Source organism: Oncorhynchus clarkii, chromosome 6 (assembly GCF_045791955.1).
Source record: "Oncorhynchus clarkii lewisi isolate Uvic-CL-2024 chromosome 6, UVic_Ocla_1.0, whole genome shotgun sequence".
NCBI classification, from domain to species: domain Eukaryota; kingdom Metazoa; phylum Chordata; class Actinopteri; order Salmoniformes; family Salmonidae; genus Oncorhynchus; species Oncorhynchus clarkii.
In genome coordinates, this window is record NC_092152.1 from 55709809 (window position 1) to 55737038 (window position 27230).

The window sequence follows — 27230 nt, forward strand, 5'->3', positions numbered from 1 at the left end:
GCCAATATTGCATGTAACTATTTTGCTGACAAATCTTTCAGCCCCGGGAACTGCTTCGCCGCAATCACTATGATTTTTATCTTTCCGGGCCTTCTCTCCACCTTGGCAGTGCCATTAATTACCATAGCTATAAATGCCACACAGCCCACCTTCTTAACCTTTAAAATGTCAGGATCTGCTGGTGAAAGGCAACCCATGCATTCTGAAGTGTAGGCCTATCCACTACTCTTCTGGTGCACCATTCAAACCCTCAACCCTTTGTCACAACTGCTGCATATGAAATGCTCTGTACAACCCTGAATTTGGCCACCTCATTCCCTTTCATCTTTGAGTGGCATTCAGGAAGACATGGCTTCAAGGTTCCCACCGCAATTGCAACGTAACATATTCATCACTTTTATAACACATATGATCCTTTCCACAACTTGAACATCTCGGCTTCTCCCTTCTGCAAACACTTGCTACACTCTGCAAAAATCACTGAAGCTGGATACACCTATCTCCCTCACTAGCTTTAAGCACCAGCTGTCAGAGCAGCTCACAGATCACTGGACCTGTAAATAGCCCATCCAACTACTGTTTTTGTTTTATCTTGCTCCTTTGCACCCCATTATCTCTACTTGCACATTCATCTTCTATCACTCCAGTGTTTAATTGGTATATTGTAATTACTTCGCCACCATGGCCTATTTATTGCCTTTACCTCCCTTATCTTACCTCATTTGCACACACTGTATAGACTTTTTCTACTGTATTATTGATTGTGTGTTTATTCCATGTGTAACTCTGTGTTGTTGTATGTGTCGAACTGCTTTGCTTTATCTTGGCCAGGTTGCAGTTGTAAATGATAACTTGTTCTCAACTAGCCTACCTGGTTAAATAAAGGTGAAATAAAGAAACATGACCAAAACCTTTACAATGATCACACTGCATTGGTCTTGGGATAAATGCTCCGACTCTGTAGTTAATATACCATAACGGCACTTGAGTAGGGAGAGACTGCATATCAAAAAAACAAAAGAACAGACTTCACTTTTCACCACACGATTCATCCGACGTGCTTCAAATCACTCCAGGAATATTTTTAATCTCTTCAAAATCTACTTCCCACGAAACGCCAGATAAAACCTCCTTGAGAGGTGGCCTGCTCAGAAGAGACACACACGACACTTCAAATGTATTAAATCAGTTAAGACACAACACACGTTCCTTCTGATCCACAGAACAAACAATCAAAACAAGCCCCCCTCTCGTGAGCTTTACATCCTTCACTTTACCCAGCACTCTTCACCAGTTTGGATAACTCATGGTTTATTCAAAATCGGTACTCTTTTCAGCAGCTCCTCATTAACAAACCGTACTCCTACTAGATACGAAGGGTCATTATCATCAATGTACACTACCTTGGTCCGTTTTCCATTATTTTGGACAATACTCAAATTCTCCTTGATTCTACCGCCATTTTATTCAGAATGTACTTCATCATCCGCTTCCGCTATCTTTCATTCGCCTATTTTCGAGTGGAAACGTCAAGCGGATGCCTTACATTTACATCCGGTGAAATATCTGTCTCGTTCTATCTGTGCGTTTAAACTACCCAGCATTATAAAAAAATACAGAAGAAGAACATTGCCAACGTCATTGAAAAAACATGGCGGCATCGTTAGTGCGTTTTGTTCGCGGAGGTTTTAGCAGGACTTTGAATCGTAAGTACATTTCGAGCATTAACTGTGCACTAACATGCTGTCTTCATTTATAGTTAATGTGCGTGATAACGCATTTATATTGTTGTTAAGATCGCGCTGTCTGTAGTCAGACAGTTCTCACTTGACCTTCCGTCAAATTGGCTAGCAAGTCAGTGGTTATGTTCCAGGTCGGGATTTTAGTTGTCACACTGCGCATCTAGAGGCTTGCTAAACGCAAGTCAGATGTTGATCATCTGTGCTGTACGACTTAAACAGACGACCTGGAACGCACATTGCCATGTCAATTTATAACTTGTCTCTAACAGGCATGTATGCTTATAATACACTATATATACAAAGGTATGTGGACACCCCTTCAAATTTGTGGATTTGGCTATTTCGGCCACAGCTGATGCTGACAGGTGCATCAAATCGAACACACAGCGATGCAATCATCATAGAAAAACATTGACAGTAGGATGGCCTTATTGAAGAGCTCAGTGACTTTCAACGTGGCACTGTTGTCAGTCCATCAAATGTCTGCCCTGTTAGAGCTGCTCTGGTCAAATGGAAGTGCTGTTATTGTGAAGTGAAAACTTCTAGGAGCAACAACGGCTCAGCCGTGAAGTGGCAGGCCACACAAGCTCACATAACTGGAACACTGAGTGCTCTAGTGTGTAAAAATTGTCTGTCCAACTGCCTCTGGAGGTAATGTCAGCACAAGAACTGTTCGTCTGGAGCTTAATGAAATTGGCCTAAGATCACCTTGCGCAATGCCAAACGTTGACTGGAGTGGTGTAAAGCTCACCGCCATTGGACTCTAGAATAGTGGAAACGCGTTCTCTGGCGTGATGAATCACGCTTTACCATCTGGCAGTCCAACAGACGAATCTGGGTTTGGTGGATGCCAGGAGAACACTACCTACCCGAATGCATAGTGCCAACTGTAAAGTTTGGTGGAGGAGGAATAATTGTCTGGGGCTGTTTTTCATGGTTCAGGATAGGCCCCTTAGTTCCAGTGAAGGGGAAATGTTAATGCTACAGCATACAATGACATTCTAGACGATTCAGTACTCTCAACTTTGTGACAACAACTTTGGGAAGGTCCTTTCCTGTTTCAGCATGACAATGCCCCTGTGAACAAAGTGAGGTCCATAAATAAATGGTTTGTCGAGATCGGTGTGGAAGTACTTGACTGGCAGTCTGCACAGTGCCCTGACCTCAACCCTATCGAACACCTTTGGGCTGAATTGGAACGCTGGCTGCGAGCCATGCCCAATCGCCCAACATCAATGGCCGACCTCACTAATGCTCTTGTGGCAGAATGAAAGCAAGTCCCCACAGAAATGTTCCAACATCTTGTGGAAAGCCTTCCCAGAAGAGTGGAAGCTGTTATAGCAGAAAATGGGGGACCAATTTCATATTAATGCCTATTATTTTGGAATGAGATGTTCGACGAGCAGGTGTCCAGAAACTTTTGGTCATGCAGTGTATCTATTAGCTAGCTATATCCTTGTTATGACAGTGTTATGTAGCCATAACTGAGTCAAGTAATGTGAAAGTGTTAGTCGCTTAGCCGCTAGTTAACGAGCAGTCAGAGGAGAGGACCATGCTGGTAATCCAACCCGTTTTAACGTTAGTTAGCCATTGAGTACGTAATGTTATTTTATGTAATATGTTACAGTTGCCAATCGAAGCCCATGTCTCATGCAAGCGAGATCCGAGACTACTGAAACAAAACGTGAGTATACCAGTGTCTAGTAGAATTCACCCAGCCTGTGGCATTTGTCTTTATGGTGCACATTGTAGATAATCATCCTCAGTATGTTGACCCCGCGAAGTCCTAGTCCATCCCCAATGTAGTACAATTCTTTAACCATTTAGTTTTAAATGCAGTCAGTGATCTTTGCAACACTGAATACAATAGATGATTGAGTGCAACAATAATTGTATTGCCTGATCCTTTAAAAAAAAAAAAAATCAATTTCATGTGCCTTATCTCTGTGTAGCCACTGTTAGACCCAAGGATGCGGTCACCCATAACCAACTTGCAGCTTTTGGAGAATATGTGGCTGAAATGCTTCCTAAATATGTGCAGCAAGTCCAGGTAAGATAATGTAATTGCACCAACTGCTATAATTAATATTCAGCTTTAACACAGACAACCACACAATCATACAATGTTGAGCAACCCTTAAGAGAAACTGTACTGTAAATCCAAAATGCTTATGGTGCATCTCAAACATGGGGAACATACACATAAGGTTAGAAAGGAGCCCACACTTGGGAATTAAGCTGGCAACCGGAAGGTGTCTTGTATCAAATCCTAGTGTACAATTGACCACTAAAGTCATTTTAATCTTTATTTACCTTCTTAAAAAGCTTGCCGTTTGGTATAGCTAATTGAGTGTCATTTTGAAGCCATATGAGCTTCACAAGGATGCATGTTATATCTTCAGGTGACGTGTTACAATGAGTTGGAGGTGATGATCCATCCTGACGGGGTCATCCCTGTGTTGACCTTTCTGAGAGACCACAGCAACGCTCAGTTCCGAAACATGATTGACCTTACTGCAGTTGACATTCCCACCCGCCAGAATCGCTTTGAGGTACTATTCCGTCCAGACCCCCAGGCTGTTGTTCCAATAGTATACCTCTCTCTTCATGACAGTGCTTTGTTATTTTTGTGGTTATGAACATGTGTTCAGGCACAAACCTAGAATTTAACCAGATTACTTTGATGAACCCTGATCTAATCAGAGGTGACGTTTTTATGTCTAAGTCTGTTTTCTTTGGCGAATAGATTGTGTACAACCTGCTCTCCCTGCGCTACAACTCCCGGATCCGTTTGAAGACCTACACCGACGAGCTCACCCCAGTAGACTCATCTGTGTCTGTCCACAACGCAGCCAACTGGTATGAGAGGGAGGTAAGTGACCGTTACATCGTAAGAATGCTTTACTTGAAGGATTCTAAGATTTCAATGTAACATTTTTGTGTTGGCAGCTCAGAATTTATATTTTGCCTGCCAAAATGCAAATTCTAATGAAAGGATAGGTTTGCCAAGCTAGAAGTCATTTACCAAAGTTACTGGTAATTAACAGGTAATCTATGGCAATCTATTGTGACTTTGGTCATTTATACATTAAAAAAAAAAAGTATATTAATATAGGATACATTTTTTACATCTGTCTATGTTCTCCAAGATTTCCTAGTGGAGACACCATATGGTTCAAGAGAAAATATCCTAATTAATGAAAAAAAAAGCATCTGATCAACAAAGGCATTATTTTCAATTTAACTCTGCAACTTTTCCAATTATTGACTTTTTTCACAACTGCCACCAGTTTGGCGACAAAATATTAATAACAAAGACATATTGACATAGTAAAATAAGTGTGTGTGGAGGGGGGATAATAAAGGATAATTCATGCCACTTGTTCACAAACTATAGTTTTAGAAAGTCGGTTAGGACATCTACTTTGTGCATGACACAAGTCATTTTTCCAACAATTGTTTACAGACAGATTATTTCACATATTATTCACTGTATCACAATTCCAGTGGGTCAGAAGTTTACATACACTAAGTTGACTGTGCCTGAAAATTCCAGAAAATGATGTCGTGGCTTTAGAGGCTTCTGATAGGCTAATTGACATCATTGGAGTCATTTGGAGGTGTACCTGTGGATGTATTTCAAGGCCTACCTTCAAACTCAGTGCCTCTTTGGTTGACATCATGGGAAAATCAAAAGAAATCAGCCAACACCTCAGAATAGAAATTGTAGACCTCCACAAGTCCGGTTCATCCTTGAGAGCAATTTACAAATGCCTGAAGGTATCTCGTTCATCTGTACAAACAATAGTACGCAAGTATAAACACCATGGGACCACGCAGCCGTCACACCGCTCAGGAAGGAGACGCGTTCTGTCTCCTAGAAATGAACGTACTTTGGTGCGAAATGTGCAAATCAATCCCAGAACAACAGCAAAGGACCTTGTGAAGATGCTGGAGGAAACAGGTACAAAAGTATCTGTATCCACAGTAAAACAAGTCCTATATCGACATAACCTGAAAGGCCGCTCTGAAAGGAAGAAGCCACTGCTCCAAAACCGCCATAAGAAAGCCAGACTATGGTTTGCAACCTCACATGGGGACAAACATCATACTTTTTGGAGAAATGTCCTCTGGTCTGATCTGATGAAACAAAAATGTAACTGTTTGGCCATAATGATCATCGTTATGTTTGGAGTTAAAGGGGAGGCTTGCAAGTCAAAGAACACCATCCCAAGCGTGAAGCACGGGGGTGAAGCACGGGGGTGGCAGCATCATGTTGTGGGGATGCTTTGCAGCAGGAGGGACTGGTGCACTTCACAAAATAGAGGATGTCATGAGGAAGGAAAATTATGTGGATATATTGAAGCAACATCTCAAGACATCAAGCTCGGTCGCAAATGGGTCTTCCAACTGGACAATGACCCCAAGCATACTTCCAAAGTTGTGGCAAAATGGCTTAAGAATAACAAAGTCAAGGTATTGGAGTGGCCTTCACAAAGCTCTGACCTCAATCCTATAGAACATTTGTGGGCAGAACTGAAAAATCGTGTGCAAACAAGGAGGCCTACAAACCTGACTGTTACACCAGCTGTCAGGAGGAAAGGGCCAAAATTCACCCAACTTATTGTGGGAAGCTTGCGGAAGGCTACCCGAAATGTTTGACCCAAGTTAAACAATTTAAAGGCAATGCTACCAAAATACTAATTGAGTGTATGTAAACTTCTGACCCACTGGGTGTGGGTCAGAAGTGGTGATCCTAACTGACCTAAGACGGGGAGTATTTACTAGGATTAAATGTCAGTAATTGTGAAACTGAGTTTAAATGTATTTAAACTTCCGACTTCAACTGTATATTAAACAAAAAATGACATTAATTAAATTGCTGGTTTATATTTAGGATAATGTTTTACAGCTTTATCATTCAATTTTTTTTATTTAACTATGTTTTGATTATTTTATATGTTTTACATGTTATAAGGCCACACAGAGCCAGAGAACTACAGACACCTAGATAATCTGAAGTACCCTAAAAGGCCATTAGAAGTCACAAAAATAAAAACTTGACTGTTACCAAAATTCTGGTAGTTTACTGGTAAACTTAGGTTTTTGGTAACACTCCCTTTCCAATACTATGAAAGTATATGTTTTGTGCTTGTGTTATTAGGTGTGGGACATGTATGGAGTTTTCTTCGCCAACCACCCTGACCTGAGACGTATTCTGACAGATTATGGGTTTGAGGGGCATCCGTTTAGGAAGGACTTCCCACTGTCAGGATTTGTGGAGGTAAGGTCAGATAAGAATGCTGAGAAATGTCCCATGTCGTGCACATGCATTAAAGGCCAAATTATAACCTAATCCTATCCTAAAATCTGTACATGCGACTTCACAATACAAAAGTATTGTATCTACCACAAGAGGTTGGTGGCACCTTAATTTGGGAGGACGGGCTCATGCTAATGGCTGAATGAGTGGAATGGTATCAAACGTATGGATTCCGTAGGTTTGATGCCATTTCCATTTGCTCCGTTCCAGCTATTATTATGAGACGTCCTCCCCTCATCAGCCTCCGCTGGTATCTACCATGTTGTTCATTCTGTCCATCTGGTACATCTCAGGTGCGTTATGATGATGAGGTGAAGCGCGTGGTGGCAGAGCCTGTGGAGCTCTCACAGGAGTTTCGTAAGTTTGACCTGAACAGTCCGTGGGAGGTGTTCCCAGCCCACCGTGAGGCCAAGGCACCTGAGCTGCCAGCTGGGGATAAGCCAGCTGACAAGTAACCATCTACCCGAGAGATAAAATCCCCGTATTTAATATTTCCGTACTGTTGATGGACTCATGTCCCACTTGAGTCCACTCAAGTATTTATGTAAATAAAAACAAAAGCTAAACCGTTTGTTTGTCTTGATATTTTTTTCATTAGTTGGATGTGCTGAATAGTGATTACATTTTGGCGGTGTATGTTTAAACTATATCACTAGTACAAGCAAATTTTATTGGTCACATACACGTGATGAGCAGATGTTATTGCGGGTGTAGCGAAATGCTTGTGCTTCTAACTCCGACAGAAATTACACACATACACACCTAAGTAGGAATAAATTAAGACTATATATATATATATATATATATATATATATATATATATATATATATATATATATATATATATATATATATATATATATATATATATATATATATATATATATATATATATATGGACGAGCGATGTCAGAGCAGAAGTGACTAAGATACAGTAGAATCATGGATGGAAACCCAGACCTTACCTGCCTTACCATAGCAAACCAAAAGAGGGCACTGTGTGCATGTTAAAAAGCAGATCCGTAGAAGTGTGATACCATGGTGCAGGTTATATTGTGACATTTTTAGACTTCTATTCAAGACCACGTATGCTTTACGTGTTTAAATATTATTATTGTATCCAATTGATTTGAATATTATTGATGTTGATCTATGTCTTGAGTCGATTAGCATCATGCTGATATAACCTCTCCCTATGGGCATGGTGAAGTTCACTGACATAGATGTGCCTTCTACCAATAAGAGCACAGGAAAAGTAAACATGAACTTTTATTTATTCTGCTTCACATGTTCCAAGGCATCCATTGTATAAGAAATATTTTGAACATCTCAAGGAGCCAACAAGAAGCTGACTGTACTAACACATGGGTTGAATGTACCCAGGGCAAAATGTTATTTAGTTTACAATCATTCCTTTGTAAGGACAAAGATATAAGCACAAGTCACCAACATATCACTTACAACAAAGTTATTTACCAAAAATCACATATGGATAGAAATACGGTATCATTACAAATATCTGCAAAGCTGTTAAACGATTATTCTCCATGACAGCATGCATGAAATTATAAGTCAAAATATTCTGTAAGACTCAATTCCAAAAATCATAATGCTTGTTATCTCTCTGGAAATTGATCTCACTGAACTCTAAGAAATAATACTTTTGGTGGGTTCCTTACGCCCTCACAAGTTATCATGCTAGTGGTTTTTAAATATAATTAAAGCTGTTATACAAATTTGGTCCACTCAACTCAAGAGGACTATTTCCTATTGCAGCCCATGCACAGAATGATTGAAATTGAACTACAAAGCAAATGCTAAACTATCATTTTCGCATACAAATTGAAAAATTATACTCAGTTTCAAATATTTTTCAAATCGCTGTATCGAAAAAGTCATTTCACCCTCAAAGTACAAAAGTTGCCACAATTAGGGAGTCAAGAGTGTGACGAAGGATGCTCTCCAAAAGTAGGTTGTGTAAGGGCAGCACCACAGGAGTGAGTATGTGCCTGACTCAACGCAGTCACGGGCAGGTTAGTGGTTTTTCTTCATGAATCTTGTTCTGGAGGCAGCTATGCAGAATGGTCACTAGTCATAAAATCTGATTATAAACATAACCTTAACTACACAGCTAACCATAATGCCTAGCCCTAACCTTAAATTAAGACCAAAAATACAGTTTTGACTTTGCAGCTGGCCCATCTAGGGCAAATGGCTCAGTTCTGCCTCCAGGGCAAGATTCATGACAATAAACATCAACCTGCTATTCGCATAGTAGATGACTATTAACTGGGAGACTAACTATTACTGAAATACTGTCTCATTATTCATTGTGTCACATTTTGTGTTTATGCCTTTTGATAAGACGCTGATTCAAAAGGAACACTACCCAGAGATGATGGTGTAGAGAACCCAATAGGCTCACAATACTGATGTGGAGAATCAAAATGCAGTATTTTCAGGAGTGTAAAACTAACATTAAAATTGGACTGCTATTTGTATATGTTGTTTAATTAAATGACCTCTCAAACTGAGACTGTAATTTGCTGAAGTCTGGCACAATTTGAACAGCATTTTTCTCTCTTGGGGTGTGTGAATTAAACCGGCACGATTATCATAAGGGCTGATATAGGATATTACATTTTCTCCACAGCATTAACCATCTGAGGAAATTAATTCAACTCTACTAAGTTAGAAATGAAATTATGAGTCTGGTGCCTCAAGGTCCAAAACTAGCATGTGCTCTGTGAGTATGGTGTCTGTCTTCGTCCAATGGATAGCCCTGCAAGGTAAAGGGACATTTTATTCTAAATGTTGATCATGCTTTTTGGTTCAAAATTTAATTTGATTTCATTGTGATCAGACACGGGCCTTAGCAGAAACTCACTCTAAAATAAAGGAAAAATTCTCATTTTGACACAAAACAAGTGTCCCCATTATTTGACCATGCCTTTCAAGACATTTGATAAAGGTATGTTAAAAATCCAGATAAGTAAGTATTAACTGAGACATCATATCCTGAAAATATCAGAAATGCTAGCAAGTTGTAACATCTTCAGTGAATTCAAGACTCCAAGTTGGAGTTTGACAAAGTAAACCCATTGAAAGAATTAGCTGGACATAGAATAATTGAGTGTAGTAGGTCCACAGCCAACTGTGTTCTTGACACTGTCCCTTATGGCTTCCGGCTCTGCTGTTGCTGCTGATTGGTGGGTGGTTTTTGGAGGTCTGGATAGACCAGGAATCCAGTGAAGGTAATATACTTGGCATGGTTGCTGTATGCTCCAAAGCCATCGCGCTGGTGGCTATAAAGCCAGACGATATCACCACGGTGCAGAGATAGCATCAGACTCTGGCTCTGCAGAGCCTTTTCAGTGTCACTGTCATCGTAGATCATGGCCTGCACCTCCAGGTGGTTCTTCATCAGCTTGACTGACAGTGTTTTGTGGGGAAGCTTGCCAGCATTGAAGGAGAAGAAGTAAGCTCCTGGAATACGGCAGGTGAATACACCTTCGGTGACGTTAAAGTCAGCGCCAATGTTGACAAAGTCTGTGTCAAAGGCGATAGGACGGTGCTCTGGGAAGCCCTGGTCCACCCCTACGATGCTCTGAGTGCGGCCAACAGAGAAGGCCGACCTCTGGTCCCCCTCTTCATCCTCTACCTCCTCTCTCTTCTCTATGTTGTCCCTTTCTCCTAGCCCATCTTGGTCAGTTAGGGTGTGGTCATTGGCAGCCGCCTCGTTTCCATACATACGAGTTGGGTCCTCATGCTTGGGGTCTTGGAAGGTGTAGGTGTCAGGGTAGATTAGGTAGCCGTTAAAGGTGGTGTAGTGACCTGTGTTGCTGTAGATGGCATAGCGGGGATCACCGTGAAGGCGGAGCCAGACTGTGTCACCAAAGTCCAGCTGCAGCATGGCGCTTTGGCTCTGCACCTTACGCTCTTCTCCCGCATTCTCATCATACACAATGGCCTGCACTTCATTCCTGTTCTTCATTAGCATGACTGACAGGTCACGACGTGGGAATTTCCCCACTGTGAAAGAGAAGTAGTATGCTCCGGGGATGCGGCAGCGGAACATGCCTGCCTTTGGATCAAAGTCCCCACCGATGTTAACATACTCCTTGTCAAAGGTCACCACCATCTTTGGTCCACCCTCCATGCTGCTGGTGCGTGCCACTGAGAAGGCAGACCGCTGTTCTGCATCCTCAGGCAGGCGAGCAAAGGCCCACATGCAGGTTACCTGACACATCAGGCCAATCAGGAGACTGCTAGCTGGTATCTTCATCTTCCTGTTGGGAAAAAGATTGTCCCAGTTAATTACACAACAAAGTCAGGTGCTTAATCTCAATATAATACACAACAGGTATACTCTACTCTGAATTGACTGTATGTCAACAATCGAATAGCTCAAGGCTTTGCCAGCTCAGTTCCGAAGTCAAATCAGAAACAAGTGAGATTGTTATTAGTGATTCAGTACCACCTGGATCCATTGAAGATTTAACCTTCTCTGAGACACTTGCTTTGAAAATATGTTTACCCCAAACAGAAGCAGCATTAATCCGTTCCTAATTAGCATAGGCTTTCATTTTACTCAGCTAATGAAGGAACAAAAAAGATAGACAATAATTATTTGCCCTCCGCTGTCCGAGGTGCCAAACCAACTGGAGAAAACACACATTCAGCTTCACCCGAAGTCATCCGTTTACTCAACATCAATTATATCACGACTTAATTCTCTCCTGTCTCATCACTATATTGAACCCAATATCTTTGAAAATGTGATAGTGCTTTGACAAAGGAGCTTGCTCAGAAACACGCCAGCAATCAACAGCAATCATCGAAAGGAATTAAGCTGAATGTTTTAACATTCTCTATGTGCAAGTTATTATAGTCAGTAAGCATAATTATGTTCACCATTTAAAGGCTTGATCCCAAATATAAAGTCACACTTAAATAAAGGTTCAATACAAATGAATAAAATATAATGTGTCAAATGTCTGTGTGTGCTGCAATAAATATTGATTTTTAGTATCAATGCGGGCAGGTTTCACTATCATTGTCATTTCCTAGTTCTAATTTGTCCCTATCTTCAGTGAGGTTCAAAACATATATTTGTCTAATGAGATGCTGCTGATGCAGTACACATTCATCTTCATCAGTGAAGCCACAACAGAAGCGGACCTGTCAGAAGGAGTTTCAGGCAATGTCTTAAGTTAACTTTACCAACATACAGTAGGTTATTCCATGGGGAGTCTGAACATTTCAAACAGTAAAGGAATTAAACAGAAAAAAAATAGATCCCATGGGATTGATATTACTATTTATAAACAGCACTTGGGCTGATATGAACACAATACACATAGTTCTCGTCCTTGCGGGGACTGAACTCAACGATTCCGCATGTGATTTTCTGCTGCTCGGGAAGGAAGACTAGATTTGTGTACAAGATGTGGGTTCGATGTGGGTGTGTTATGTTTGCTATATCGTACCCTGGCAGTTATTGTTGTTTGCCCTCTTGAGCCACGGTCGCAGCATTTCGCCCTCAAAAGAGTCAGAATTAATTTAAGATAAATCAATTAATTTGGACGTTTTGTTTTGACAACTTTCTCACTATCTATTACCGGAGTGTGCATCTGTCTGGCAGTGTTTCACATCAAATCATGTTACAAAATAGGTTGCGAATGGATTTTGAATTTTGGAATATTGACAAGTTCCAGTTGGGATGCGCAACGTCTCAATTCTCATTTTGCCCAGAACAGTGGCAGACTCAATGATCACTATCAAACACGTTAGCAAGTGGCCACTCGATAAAGGACTTATGAGCCAATTGTGTTCTTTCAACATAACATTAGTGACATATTGTCTTATTTAAACAAGTCAGAGGCGCTCCATGATTTGGGCAGGTCTATCTCACTGTAGGTTCTGCCGTACAATTGCATAGAGCACAATCGGTGCAGCTGGTTCTCGGTGCATGACAAGTCTCCCTACACGTTACCATCCCGTGTTAGTGGGCAAATGGGCATGATCGAAATCACCCGTGAAATATCCAATGGAAGTAGGAATGTAACAGCTGTTGCAAATCTCAGTTTTGGAAGATACTGACTTTATGATAAAAAATGATACTAGTACAGTACAGTTTTACACTGAATGATAAGCCGTTTTAAACTAGAGAAATATTTTTGTTGGGTTCAGCTGCTCTTTAAGGACTGTGAGGCTATCGATGAACGACAGTTCTAGTATTGTATGACAGCAGCCTCAAGTATTTGCCTCATTCTGCATTTGACCCGCCTGCTGCAAAGAAGTTGCTCATTTCTTTATGGTTGATGCCCAGTGACATGTTGAAATATGCTCCATGAGCGCATCATCCCTGTTTCCATCCAAAGACGAATACATCGCTTGTGGATAAATTTACATGGCAAGCCTTTGATGATGACTGAGGGCTGAGTCTTTCCCCTGCAGTGAATGTGACATTTTATGCATCACATCTTGAATTACATTGGAGGAATTTACAATGTCACATTTTTCTATTCAACCAAATATGAACAGAATACATCATCACTTCTATTTTGGATGTTGACAGCTTGTTTGTAATTATTTAATATTCTGAAATCTATTTTGAGTGTGTGCATGTGTGCGGGATTTTTTTTTAGGGACACTGTGAAATAACTAGGCCTATGGGAGTCCAAAATAAGTTAGAGAGAGCAGCATTTCCTCACTTTAATGCTGTTGGTGAAAAGCATTCCACCACGCTGAGCCATCTGCTAGAAGTGATAACAAACAAATGCTCAGAAATGAACAAGTCCCAATGGGGACCAAATAGTCTCATCCCTGGAGTGTGGATGGATCAAAAAGCGGGCCTAGGTTGTGGAATTTAGATAAGTGCAATAGGTAGACTCTCAGTTAAGGTACAATACTTGAACGTAAATATTAGCCTATTGTACATTTGCAATGAAATTAATCAATTTCTGGAAGTATATTCTCATAGTAGGCTCAAGTAAAATGTCACATACTATACTACAAATATAATATGTCATATGTGCAACATACTGTATCGTGCATTCGGAAAGTATTCAGACCCCTTGACTTTTTCCATGTTCTTACGTTACTGCCTTATTCTATAATCTATTAAAAACAAATTAAATTCTGCGTCAATCTACACACAATACCCCTTTAATAGCAAAGTGAAAACAGCTTATTCGAATTATAAACACCTTATTTACATAAGTATTCAGACCCTTTGCTATGAGACATGAAATTGAGCTCAGGTGCATCCTGTTTCCATTGATCATCCTTGAGATGTTTCTACAAATTGATTGGAGTCCAGCTGTGGTACATTCAATTGATTGGACATGATTTGGAAAGGCACACACCTGTCTATATAAGGTCCCACAGTTGACAGTGCATGTCAGAGCAAAAACCAAGCCATGAGGTCGACGGAATTGTCCGTAGAGCTCCAAGACAGGATTGTGTTGAGGCACAGATCTGGGGAAGGGCATGAAAACATTTCTGCAGCATTGAACGTCCCCAAGAACACAGTGGCCTCCATCATTCTTAAATGGAAGAACTTTGGAACCACCAAGGCTCTTCCTAGAGCTGGCCGCCCGGCCAAACTGAGCAATTGGGGTAGAAGGGTCTTGGTCAGGCCGGTGACCAAGAACCCGATAGTCACTCTGACAGAGCTCCAGAGTTCTTCTGTGGAAATGGGAAAAACTTCCAGAAGGACAACAATCTCTGCAGCACTCCACCAATCAGGGCTTTATGGTAGTGGCCAGATGGAAGCCACTCCGCTTGGAGTTTGCCAAAAGGCACCTACAGTGCCTTGTGAAAGTATTCGGCCCCCTTGAACTTTGCAACCTTTTGCCACATTTCAGGCTTCAAACATAAAGATATAAAACTGTATTTTTTTGTGAAGAATCAACAACAAGTGGGACACAATCATGAAGTGGAACGACATTTATTGGATATTTCAAACTTTTTTAACAAATCAAAAACTGAAAAATTGGGCGTGCAAAATTATTTAGCCCCTTTACTTTCAGTGCAGCAAATTCTCTCCAGAAGTGCAGTGAGGATCTCTGAATGATCCAATGTTGACCTAAATGACTAATGATGATAAATACAATCCACCTGTGTGTAATCAAGTCTCCGTATAAATGCGCCTGCACTGTGATAGTCTCAGAGGTCCGTTAAAAACGCAGAGAGCATCATGAAGAACAAGGAACACACCAGGCAGGTCCGAGATACTGTTGTGAAGAAGTTTAAAGCCGGATTTGGATGCAAAAAGATTTCCCAAGCTTTAAACATCCCAAGGAGCACTGTGCAAGCGATAATATTGAAATGGAAGGAGTATCAGACCACTGCAAATCTACCAAGACCTGGCCGTCCCTCTAAACTTTCAGCTCATACAAGGAGAAGACTGATCAGAGATGCAGCCAAGAGGCCCATGATCACTCTGGATGAACTGCAGAAAGCAACACAGCTCATCAGCCTGAACACACCATCCCCACTGTCAAACATGGTGGTGGCAGCATCATGGTTTGGGCCTGCTTTTCTTCAGCAGGGACAGGGAAGATGGTTAAAATTGATGGGAAGATGGATGGAGCCAAATACAGGACCATTCTGGAAGAAAACCTGATGGAGTCTGCAAAAGACCTGAGACTGGGACGGAGATTTGTCTTCCAACAAGACAATGATCCAAAACATAAAGCAAAATCTACAATGGAATGGTTCAAAAATAAACATATCCAGGTGTTAGAATGGCCAAGTCAAAGTCCAGACCTGAATCCAATCGAGAATCTGTGGAAAGAACTGAAAACTGCTGTTCACAAATGCTCTCCATCCAACCTCACTGAGCTCGAGCTGTTTTGCAAGGAGGAATGGGAAAAAAATTCAGTCTCTCGATGTGCAAAACTGATAGAGACATACCCCAAGCGACTTACAGCTGTAATCGCAGCAAAAGGTGGCGCTACAAAGTATTAACTTAAGGGGGCTGAATAATTTTGCACGCCCAATTTTTCAGTTTTTGATTTGTTAAAAAAGTTTGAAATATCCAATAAATGTCGTTCCACTTCATGATTGTGTCCCACTTGTTGTTGATTCTTCACAAAAAAATACAGTTTTATATCTTTATGTTTGAAGCCTGAAATGTGGCAAAAGGTCGCAAAGTTCAAGGGGGCCGAATACTTTCGCAAGGCACTGTATAAAGACTCTCAGACCATGAGAAACAAGATTCTCTGGTCTGATGAAACCAAGACTGAACTCTGGCCTGAATGCCAAGATTCACGTCTGGAGGAAACCTGGCACCATCCCTACGGTGAAACATGGTGGTGGCAGCATCGTGCTGTGGGGATGTCTTTCAGTGGCAGGTGCTGGGAGACTAGTCAGGATCGAGGGAAAGATGAACGAAGCAAAGTACAGAGAGACCCTTGATGAAAACCTGCTCCAGAGCACTCAGGACCTCAGACTGGGTTGACGGTTCACCTTCCAACAGGACAACAGCGACCCTAAGCACACAGCCAAGACAACGCAGGAGTGGCTTTGGGACAAGTCTCTGAATGTCCTTGAACCCGATCAAACATTTCTGGAGAGTCCTGATAATAGCTGTGCAGCGACGCTCCCCATCCAATCTGACAGAACTTGAGAGGATCTGCAAAGAAGAATGGGAGAAACTCCCCAAATACAGGTGTGCCAAGCTTGTAGCGCCATACCCAAGAAGACTCAAGACTGTAATTGCTGCCAAAGGTGCTTCAACCAAGTACTGAGTAAGTACCTATGTAAATCGGAAATTTATATTTTTATATATTTGCTAACATTTCTCAAAAACAGTTTTTGCTTTGTCATTATTGTGTGTAGATTGATGAGAAGAAGAAGAAAACAATTCATCCAGTTTAGAATAAGGCTGTAACGTAACAAAATGTGGAAAAAAAGTGAAAGGGTCTGAATACTTCCCGTATATTTAGCTGAGATCAGATGTGGTTTGATGGGTTCACTGCTGTTCTTTCTGAGGCAGAGGCTACTACTTTTAAGTGTTCATATAGTGGTTTTCCTATGACATTTTTCTTTCCCCTTTTCTATCCCTCTGTGGATTCTGTGGATGAAACAATAAACAGAGGGCCATTGTTCCTGGGTGAGGACACAACCCCCCCCTCCCATCTGCTAGGGTCAAAATGAAAGAAGCACTTGTCACTACCATGTACAGTTTCACATGTCTCCACAGCTTTTCAGACATGGATATCAGATGCGTTTTCTGTGGCCCCATAAAGAGTGTACATGTTTTAATACATGTCATCCTTACAGTTCCAAGGTTTGCAAGCAGAATTGCACACAAAACAACCATTGTGCTCAAGAACAAATATTTCCATTGCTCCCAATAATACCTTGAGTTAAACCCACCCACCGGAAGCACAGTTGAAAACGCTTTGTCTGCTGAATCTTGTAGGGAGGGAGACAGGATTACAAAAACCTCAAAATCTGGCATTGACCCACAAAAACATGTAATCAAGCACAAACTAATTTGCGAAAGCACAGAACCGTGGCAATAGCACTGCTGTCAAGGGTAAACATCAACAGCTTTGAAAATTATACCCTGATAATTAGGTTTTCAATAACCCAGCATACCCAACAGCAATCCGGGTGTTATTTATATAGGATTATGTTAATCAGACATCATCATGTTGCTACAGCATATTTCAGGTTCATGTTGTATGATACACAGGGTTTAAATGAAACAGACACACAGAAACACAGTGGAATCATATCCAGTGCCCTTTTCAGTTGCTTCTCATGTTTTGGTTTGTTTTTCAAACCCACCATGGGTCTATTTTGAAATATGACAAGTGGCTTCTCTTTATTTATTCCTATTTTTCTTCTATACTTCTTATTTCAATTTTCATGATATACTGCACAGAGGACAATCTTGGAAAATCAACAGAGAGAAAACAAGTTAAAAGCGTACATTTTCGTAGTAACTAAAATGAGACTGATGGACGAAATGTGTTTTTACATGTTCAAAGAACATCATTGCCACACACCTAAAGGTAATGAGAGGCACTCTCAAGCGAGCCACTCAATCTTTGTCATAGGCATAATGTGGTGAAATAATCCCCTCTCTCCCATGTGATCAGCCTCTGAACATGACCTGCTCAAACCTAATTCCAGGATAATAGCATCCCTCTTTTAGCTATCTGTGGTAATTCATGTAATTATACATGACAATGAGGTGTACCGCCACTATGCCATAGTTACCACCCAGACATATGGCTGATACCATAGGCGTATCATCCTATCGTTGGATCTGTGAACAATAGTTCATTTGCTTAGTTGGCACATTTATCAAAGGAGATGTGCGTACATTAGCTTACATTTACAATAACATGTCAAGTTAAGGGTTGGCTGTGGATATTCCTCTCAATAAACTCACCACCCTTCTCTCTGCATTTCCAAAATGTAAATTTCTGCTTAGCATCACCTACGTCTGCTTTGAATAAGGATGTTTTTTTTTTTAAATGATCTTTGCACCATTGAAATTGGGGATCACATTGATCTGTTTTCTTCGACAGCGCAGCCCCATGGTTAAGACAAATTGAGTACATCTGTGAGAATGCATATCAAAATGCACACTTCAGTCGGAGGACCCTGGTATCCGACATGATATGAAGGGTCCCTGCCGCTTCTGTCCCTTTTATTAGTCACATCCTCGCCAGATGTCATCTCACTGCTCAAGTGGAGCCTTAACACGAGGCAGGGATCTGTCACCATCTGGGATCATTGGCTCAAACGAGAGGAAAAGGAGTAGGAGAGAGAGAACCAGCAACAGGGGGAAATGAGAGCAAAGAGCTTTATAAAATGTCAGGCTGGAGAAGGAATCTGTATCTGTGAAACTATGTTGTACCATTGGACGTTTTGCGCATGCCACCATGATTAAAAAACGGAGAGGAAAATCTTTCCCTGGACTGGCCCTTGATGCACAGTCCCATCGTTTATAATGTGACAGCAGTAATGACCCAGAAGCACACAGACACAGTCCATTAACAGCGAAGCACGGTTTGTGTTCGATCTACACCCTTCCAACAGGAGCAAGACACCTGGCGAGAATCTCACATATTGATTGTGTGAAGAGAAGAGAGGTTCACTGAGAAGTTGACTTGACAGCTCCCCAAACGAGTCCATAGATGGACTGGCTTCCGACGGGCTCAAGATTTGCAGGGTGGAGGCAGACTCGCAGCAAGGAGTATCAAACACAGCCACTGTTTGGGGACTGCAGGGACCTCTTCACAACAACCACTGCCCATGGGACAAAGTATGAAACTGACAGGCCAACTTCTCTCTTTCCTTGATGAACATGGCATGAGTACTCATTATACATGATACTCCCACCAGCGCTATCATCAAATCTAATTTTTATTGGTCGCGAAAACACCAATCAATGCAGTTAAACACAATTATCCTTCCATATCCCTATATCCTACAGTATCATAAACCTCTGCAGTAGGGCAAGATTAGTTGCATTGGAACATTTTTAAATTAGGAAGATTTAATATTAGTAATAAAAAATACAAAAATACCATAATGGAGTTGATGTTCCCTCTGTGTGAAATCTTTTGAGGTTAACGGTCTTGTTTTGTATTGTAAACTTTTGTGGTTCAAACCAGAGATCTTGATATACTTAGCTATAGTGACAACTCTGCTGAATGTGTGTTTGACTGAGCCTGTAATCCTCCCACTCACATTTTGAAGAAAAAAATGAAAACATCAACTCCCTCTAACTAGGACACCTGCCTGACCGAGTTTGCATTTGTCTACATGTTCCTTTCTGCTTTTATCTACCAATTGGAATTGGTGAAGATTAAAGCCCCCTCCGTGTTTATCATCTCCTTTCTTCTCTATACCTCCCACTGCTGTTGACAGATCAACCTGAACCTGGGATTGGGTGGGAGATGATGGAGGTGCACTTTCTTTGTTAGTGTTCTCCATGTACTGTAGATTAATTAAGCAATAAGGCAGAAGGGGGTGTGGTATATGGCCAATATACCAGTGCTAAGGGCTGTTCTTACGCACGATGCAACGCAGAGTGCCTGGATATATTGATATATTGGCAATATACCACAAACCCTCTAGGTGCCCTATTGCTATTATAAACTGGTTACCAATGTAATTAGAGCAGTAAATACCCATGGTTTACGGTCTGATATAACATGGCTGTCAGCCAAACAGCATTCATGGCTCGAACCACCCAGTTTATAATATTCTATATACCATGCCCACGCATCCTCCTGCAAGATGTTATTACCTTCTTCTGGTCTATGCATTGGATACACTCAAATATGAACAAAGGAAGAGAAATTGAGAATACAGCAGGAGGCAGAGAGCATTGTAACCCGGAGTCAACTAATAAACCACAATCTCAAGCCTACAGCAATCCTCTCACCTCCCTGAGATAAAGAGTGGTACATGATAGATGAAATTATACATTCCTATATACTCAGCAGTGTTTGGCACCCAGTCCGGATTCCATATCGATGTCGTTGTAGATCGGTGCAGACAAACAATGCATGTTGCTTAGACGCGACAGGACTGTAAAATGCACAACATCTACTCCATGCAAGAGACAAAAAGTAACCCCCTCTATACTGCCGTAACCCTTCGTTCAAGGTGTCCTTACCTCTGTGTAGGAGGAGACCGTGCTGTAGGAGAGGAATGCTCAAAGTTCTTCAAAAGGGCTCTGCACCAGGAAGCGTTCACTGTCTTTGTGTGTATCAACCTGCTGCTGCTGTCTGTGAGGCTGTGTAAGCAGCACACACACATACACACACACAGTGGAGGATATAAGAGTGATAAAGGGGCTCCTCATCTGATCAGGGAGACTCTGGAAGTGCAGAGCGCTCCTCTACTAAGGCATTTTCTGCAGCAGGGTGACACAAGGGGGTATTGGAAAAGGTGAGGGGATTTTTGATGTGATGTCTTAGCATGATGTTCCATGTATCTCAAACAGATAATGGGTTTACATAAAGTTTCTATATTTTCTAATTGGATGTTTGTGAATATGTTTGTTTACGTGTGTGTGTGTGTGTGTGTGTGTGTGTGTGTGTGTGTGTGTGTGTGTGTGTGTGTTCGAGCGCACTCGTGCGCGTGTGCTCACATGAAAGGGGAGGAGAGAGCCTGTCGGGGTTTAATCACTGACGGGCTTTGTTATATGGCAACAACGTTGCCAATTTCACACCCATCCACATTGTTATAGTCATTATCCTCATTCTCAGTGGGAAAGAGGGTGGAAGAAAGATAGCATGTAATGCCCTCAAATTGAAATTCATCTAACAATACTTCTTTTATAATCTCATTCAAATGTCTGTTCCTCCTGCACATATTTAAATGAGCAATCCTTCAATGTGTAACTTTCCCAGTACTTGGCAGACACGCTCTCTTCCTGCAGCAGGTGCTGCTAATTCAGCACCATGTGGACCTCCATTCTGTTCATGTTTGCAGCAAATGACCCATTTTGGCTCAGAACAAACAGGGGAGAGATGATGTCTCCAAAGTTCTCTCACTCTCTGTGACCAGTAGCCCTCCATCCTTCCTCCACTCCTGGGTAATCAATGAGGCCAAATCAAATCAAATCAAATTCCCAGAGTCAATGTAAATGCTGCATGCCTGGTATTGAATGGCACATAGAGGTTCTGGTTCACGTTTGATAGTGTTTTAATGGTTTCTAGTGTGCATGCATCTTTTTATTTACTGAACATTTATTGGTAGGTGTTCTGGCTCAAAACACATTCTCATTGAAATATCATGAAATGCTAAAGAGATAAGTAATCTCAACAGCAAAAAAAAACATGGTTATTCTTATTGTGAATGGGAAACGACATTGACAATGGTGGTTCAGGGCAACGTTGAGAGAAATGAGGAACACATTTGTAGTCGGAGACCAAAATATGGTTATTGCAATGTAAAGTGACATCTGAGCCTTTACTTTCCGAGCATTTGTCATCCTCCTTTTGTCATTGTTGTAACATGTCACACATGACTTTGACAGCATGGCTATGGAGGGTAGGGGAGACAGTTGGAGGGAATGTTTTTGAGGAAAAACCAACATGTATATTGCTTTAATTATACTCTTCTGGTATCAAATCAGGGCCCATTGTTGAGCACACTCTTATTCCAGGATGCCAAGCACACAAATGTAATGGAGAGGGAGCTATTTGATATTTTGGTATTTTATTAGGATCCCCATCTGTGGAAGGTATCCGCTGGTGGCGTGTGGATGAAGAAAGGATGGACTCTGGTTTGATCAGCAGAAGAGGCATGAATATTCTCATATGAGTGATAGAACAAGCAATTTCCATTAAAGCAATCACAATTTCCCCTGGTTAATAATTCAGGATAGAGATCTGCAAATGGTGACTGTCACATTGGCTCTTTTTACTCAATGTTGTACTAAGGACCTCAGTACTGTCCTGAATAGTTGCTGCGTTCTTGATTTATAATAAGAATGCAGTCACAGTACACAGTCAGAAGCCAGTGCTTTTTGCCTACGGCTCATATCTCTCCTTCATGTGTACTGTACGCGTGTCAGATGCTGCCTCTCATGTTTTTAAACATCAACAACTAACATTAAGTAGATGAAAGGCCCATCCATTCCACCTTCAGACCTCACAATGATGCACACGGAAAGTATTGTTCCACAAACCATGTGTCCCTTTGAAATGTATGTACTGCTGGAGATGGTATGGGGACCCTTTGATATACTGTATCCAAGACCAGAGACCGTTTGAAAGTTGGGCTGGCCTACTTTCCTCATTAGCTATTTTTTTTAGTACAGGCTGAGGAACTAAAAATAGCACCATGCAGATATTCTACTTAAATCAGGCCATACAATTGGTACACAATTTGTTATTGGCAATGGATCTTACTGAGATTAGAGATGATCATTTTGAAATGAAGAGATTAGCCACAGCAAGAGGCAATGATGGAATACAGAAATAACACTGGTCATGAGTGTACTGTTGGAATTCGCACACAACGGGAATATTCAACCGTGGTGCATATCGTCCCTGGAAAGAGCATCCACAACCATGTCGATGTCATTCTAGTCTTATGATTCTGATTTATTTCACTCTCACCTCACCAATTGCGTCCTTCTTGCTTCACATCCTCAACTATCCTTTTCTGACTCCAGTCTATCATCTTGTTACATACGAGAAGTGCTTTCCCCCAAAACCAAAGGGATTTCACACGCCTGTCCTATCCCATCCCCATCTCAGATGTGGCAGCCCAAAGTAAGCTAACATTCCAGGCATAATTATTCCGCCTGCTATGAACATTACATAATGGGATTTTCGTAATCTGATCTGTCATCTAATTGAGCATGATCTGTATCGACGTAATTAGGATATATTACCACGAATGTAAACTGAATTCTTAAGGATTAATATGTCGACAAAGGGAAGACACCTACTGTAACACTCAAACCTACTGGACTGACAGACACACGGTTATTTCTCAATGGAAAAGAACAGACAGGGGACCAGACCGTACAGGTTTGGTGGTATTAGCAAGATGCCCTTGCAGGTGTAGGCAGTCCACCGTCTAACCTCAAAAGCACAGCCATCATCAATCTATGCCTCACTTCAGCTTGGCTGTGACTTATAGCCTTGCCCTACAGAGGAGAAAAGGACGCTGTGACAAAGGAGTCGGATTTTCTCCACTTCACTCTATTCCATTCCCAGGAATGACACCAGAACATGGTGAATCAATTTTTGGAGGAGACTTTTCACACCCTCCCAAAATTTGCTTTGACTCAATTGGTTTAATTTATACTCTATTTTTTCCACTCTTTTTTTTTAACAAACTGCTTTCTGCTTTAATATTCTGGCACAGGGAGGGAAGTTATGAACCCCTGTTCCCATAACATCTGACAGTTTGGCAGATGGAGCGGCAATTATAAGGCCTCTATAAATCTGCTCCTTTTCAAAGTCTCTACGTTTGACTTCCCCACAGACTCTCGATTGTGGGGAGACAGTCTGTTGGTTGTAAGCTGTGCAGGTGAAGTGAGGTGCCTTTTTTTTTTTTACAAACAGGCAGACATACAGGCCGCTCACAAGGTTTCAAACAGCAATCAGATGAGGAACGTGTTTTTCTTTGGGATATAAAGGAAAATACAAGGATGATTGACTGATTAGACGTGGATTTAGTTTTTTTTATAAGACATTCACATCATGGTCATAAATCCAGGTCTTTGGAACTTTATCCTGACATATAAGATTACTAAAGGCCTCATGTGGAGAGGGCTGCAGAGATTCTCTTCCAATAAATTCGAGCTCAGAGAAGTTTTAAAGCCATGCAGTAAGGTATTTCAGGATCCAGTAGGGTTTAGGGACAAGGTCTGCAGTGGTCTGCAATGAAGCCAATGTGATTTGCAGCAGTGGCTGACACTATGTATACTAAGAACACCTGCAAAATGCTAATCCTTTTCAGAGGAAAGGCTTGCTCCCCCTCTCCCATTTGTCCCATGCTGAAACGTTAATAATATAGTCCTCACAACTGACAAAGACATTTACATTTGGATTCCCTGTCTGGAGGCATGCTGATTCAATTTGTTTCCGTAATGTCCTCTTTCCCCCATCACATCATTTATTGGGAGTATTGAGGTTAGTTTCCTTTGAGTTTTCTATTTCCCAGATGGACACCCCTTCCCTTCTCAAGGTCAGCCATGTATGCAGTTCCCAATGCTACTGGTTCCTCACGACTCACATGTAGCTCCCCTGTGGCTTTCCAATAGGCTTGCATGTCTCCTCGATCTGTTCTACCCTGTCTCACTAATATGATCGAACAACTCTAGTCAGTAAGTGGGCATGGCCACACTTTAGTGGGCATGGCCATTGGAGATAGACTGTACCATTCACATCTTAATGACCCCCCCCCCCCCCCCCCCCAGAGCGTTCTCAAGAGTCAAAGATGCATGAGATATGAAGGGCTTGCTCAAATTGTGTCACAGTTTCCCATTCACTCATAAAGCTAATTGCCTACACACCTGACACTTCAGAGTGTGGCTATACTGGAATCACAGTTCTATACACTTTGAGACCAGAGGTGCTGGAAGAATCCAAATCTTCTAAAGCAATTAAAACACGTCCCCTCTCAAGTTGGTCATACAGGGGTGGCTTTTGCTAATGATTCTGCGGCTGCGACCGTGCCCACTTAATGAGCATTAATGAATTATGCAAAGGAATGGTGCAGCACTTTACATCGTATAATGAGCATCAATGCCGAGTGCAAACACTCATAGAGCACTAATCACACTCAAACACGCTCAAACAATTACTGGACAAAATTCAAATGTGAAGCTGTGCATATTGTTTACACATCAAAGACATAGCCATGTGCATATTTAATCATTGCCAAAGCTCACACATTGTGTATTTCTTTATTCATTTATTTACACAGGTAAACACATGGCAGGAAGTGTTTCTGAAATCACTGGACATGGATTCGAATAGGATTTGTCTAGAACTGTTCATGCTAGTCCTCAGAACAACGGAGGCTGGCTGAGTATAAACCATAGCGATTGAAATACACAAGTTTGCAGTAGCTTCTTCTTGTTTCGTCTGCTCATCTCTCTTCACCCAAACCCCCCGCCCCCCCACCCCAACACTAATTTCTGTAGCTCATTTCCCCATCAAAGCTGGAGTGTCCTGCATGTATGCCTGATAACAGCTTCAGAACAACCAGATATAATTTACCCTCCTCGTTCTACATTCAATTCCCGGGAACAGTGAAATTCAACAGACAAGTAGCTGGAAGGTTGCTAGATCGAATCCTGGAGCTGACAAGGTAAAAAATCTGTTGTTCTGCCCCTGAAAAAGACAGTTAACCCACTGTTCCTAGGACGTCATTGTAAATAAGGATTTGTTCTTAAATTGACTTACAGAGTTAAATAAAGGTTTTAAAAAATGTAGGGAGCACGTGAGTTTATTTCCAAAACACTATATCCACACATTGGTTACATGTGATTTTTCATCAGAAATGATTGCTTATGGGTACCCTTTGTGTGTGTAAAACATTTCTGTTCTCAAACTTTGTATTAATAGAATTTAGATGTGTATTGAAATGTGTTTATTTTTTGCTCAATTATATATATATATATATATATATATATATCCATTGTTTAGCTGGAATGGAATGTTCTCTACTGTATATGTGTTTGTCTCACCTAGCTATCTTAAGATCAATGCACAATTTTAAGTCACTGGATATGAGCATCTGCTAAATGAACAAAATGTCAAATGTAAATGTTTTACATGCAGATCTCATCAAAAACAAAGGAGGACCGGCGTCCCGGGTGGCGCAGTGGTCTAAGGCACTGCATCGCAGCTTAACACAGCGCGCTTCCAACCCGGAAGCCAGCCGCACCAATGTGTCAGAGGAAACACCGTGCACCTAGCGACCTGGTCAGCGCGCCCCGGCAGTAGGCTAAGTTCTGAGGGGGAGAGGGACGAAATTCTTAGGGTGAGACACACGGGCTACTAACAGCTTACTCCACAACATACACTTAGTATTATTTTCTTTAGCTACAGTATACATACAGGATCCTGGCAAATTACATAATTTATGCAGCAGCATACAAGACATATTTTTGGACTCGCTGTTGTGCTCACGCTCACTTGAACAGGAAGGTGGCATTATCTCGCTTTATGGTGATTTCAAGACAAGTGGGAACTAAAAAAAAAGTTCTCAGTTGTCTTGAATGCACTGAAGTCGGAGACTTCCCAGTTGTTTTGAACCCGGCCATGATTGGGTGACCCATAAGGCGGCACATAATTGGCCCAGTGTCGTCCGGGTTTGGCCGGGGTAGGCCGTCATTGTAAATAAGAATTAGTTCTTAAGTTCTTAACTGACATAGTTAAATAAATAAAAATATTTTTTAAATGAAATGTGGCAGAAGTCATTCTGGACTGACAGCTCATGGTGTTGTGTGTGAATCTCTATCCTTTTGAGCTTGGAAAAGAGACCCTTTCAAACAGATGTTTTAAATCCTTAAACCCAGACTAGGACCACACACCCTCTCCACCGAATAGCAGGCAGGGGAAGTAAAATAGTGATTGCTTTGCAACACTCCCAGTTAGCCACTGATTCCTTCCAAACAACTCATGGTTGAATTTGAGATTTTCCGACTT

The 27230-nt window shown here is 41.4% G+C and overlaps 2 protein-coding genes across 2 annotated transcripts; one reads left to right on the forward strand and one right to left on the reverse strand.

Annotated features, from left to right (window-relative positions):
* Nucleotides 1-1523: 1523 nt before the first annotated feature.
* Nucleotides 1524-7636, forward strand: LOC139412138 (NADH:ubiquinone oxidoreductase core subunit S3). Its single transcript, XM_071158948.1, has 7 exons — nucleotides 1524-1706; nucleotides 3370-3426; nucleotides 3695-3792; nucleotides 4145-4294; nucleotides 4489-4614; nucleotides 6907-7026; nucleotides 7359-7636. The coding sequence occupies exons 1-7, from the start codon at nucleotides 1652-1654 to the stop codon at nucleotides 7518-7520; spliced, it is 768 nt and encodes a 255-aa protein (XP_071015049.1). The 5' UTR covers nucleotides 1524-1651; the 3' UTR covers nucleotides 7521-7636.
* A 685-nt stretch (nucleotides 7637-8321) lies between these two features.
* LOC139411306 (complement C1q tumor necrosis factor-related protein 4-like) lies at nucleotides 8322-20865 on the reverse strand. The gene is made up of 2 exons (XM_071157464.1): nucleotides 20723-20865; nucleotides 8322-11354 (listed from the first exon to the last, which is right to left on the reverse strand). The coding sequence occupies exons 1-2, from the start codon at nucleotides 20863-20865 to the stop codon at nucleotides 10241-10243; spliced, it is 1257 nt and encodes a 418-aa protein (XP_071013565.1). The 3' UTR covers nucleotides 8322-10240.
* Between the last annotated feature and the right edge of the window lie 6365 nt (nucleotides 20866-27230).

What these genes read in the sequence shown, in the direction of transcription:
- LOC139412138 (XM_071158948.1), top strand. Translation starts at nt 1,652, where the DNA reads ATGGCGGCATCGTTAGTGCGTTTTGTTCGCGGAGGTTTTAGCAGGACT. An exon ending in AATATGTGCAGCAAGTCCAG is followed by an intron (nt 3,793 to 4,144) that starts GTAAGATAATGT and finishes TTATATCTTCAG; the next exon opens with GTGACGTGTTACAATGAGTT. An exon ending in CCCGCCAGAATCGCTTTGAG is followed by an intron (nt 4,295 to 4,488) that starts GTACTATTCCGT and finishes TTTGGCGAATAG; the next exon opens with ATTGTGTACAACCTGCTCTC.
- LOC139411306 (XM_071157464.1), bottom strand. Translation starts at nt 20,865, where the DNA reads ATGTGTGTGTGCTGCTTACACAGCCTCACAGACAGCAGCAGCAGGTTG. An exon ending in CGGTCTCCTCCTACACAGAG is followed by an intron (nt 11,355 to 20,722) that starts GTAAGGACACCT and finishes TTTTCCCAACAG; the next exon opens with GAAGATGAAGATACCAGCTA.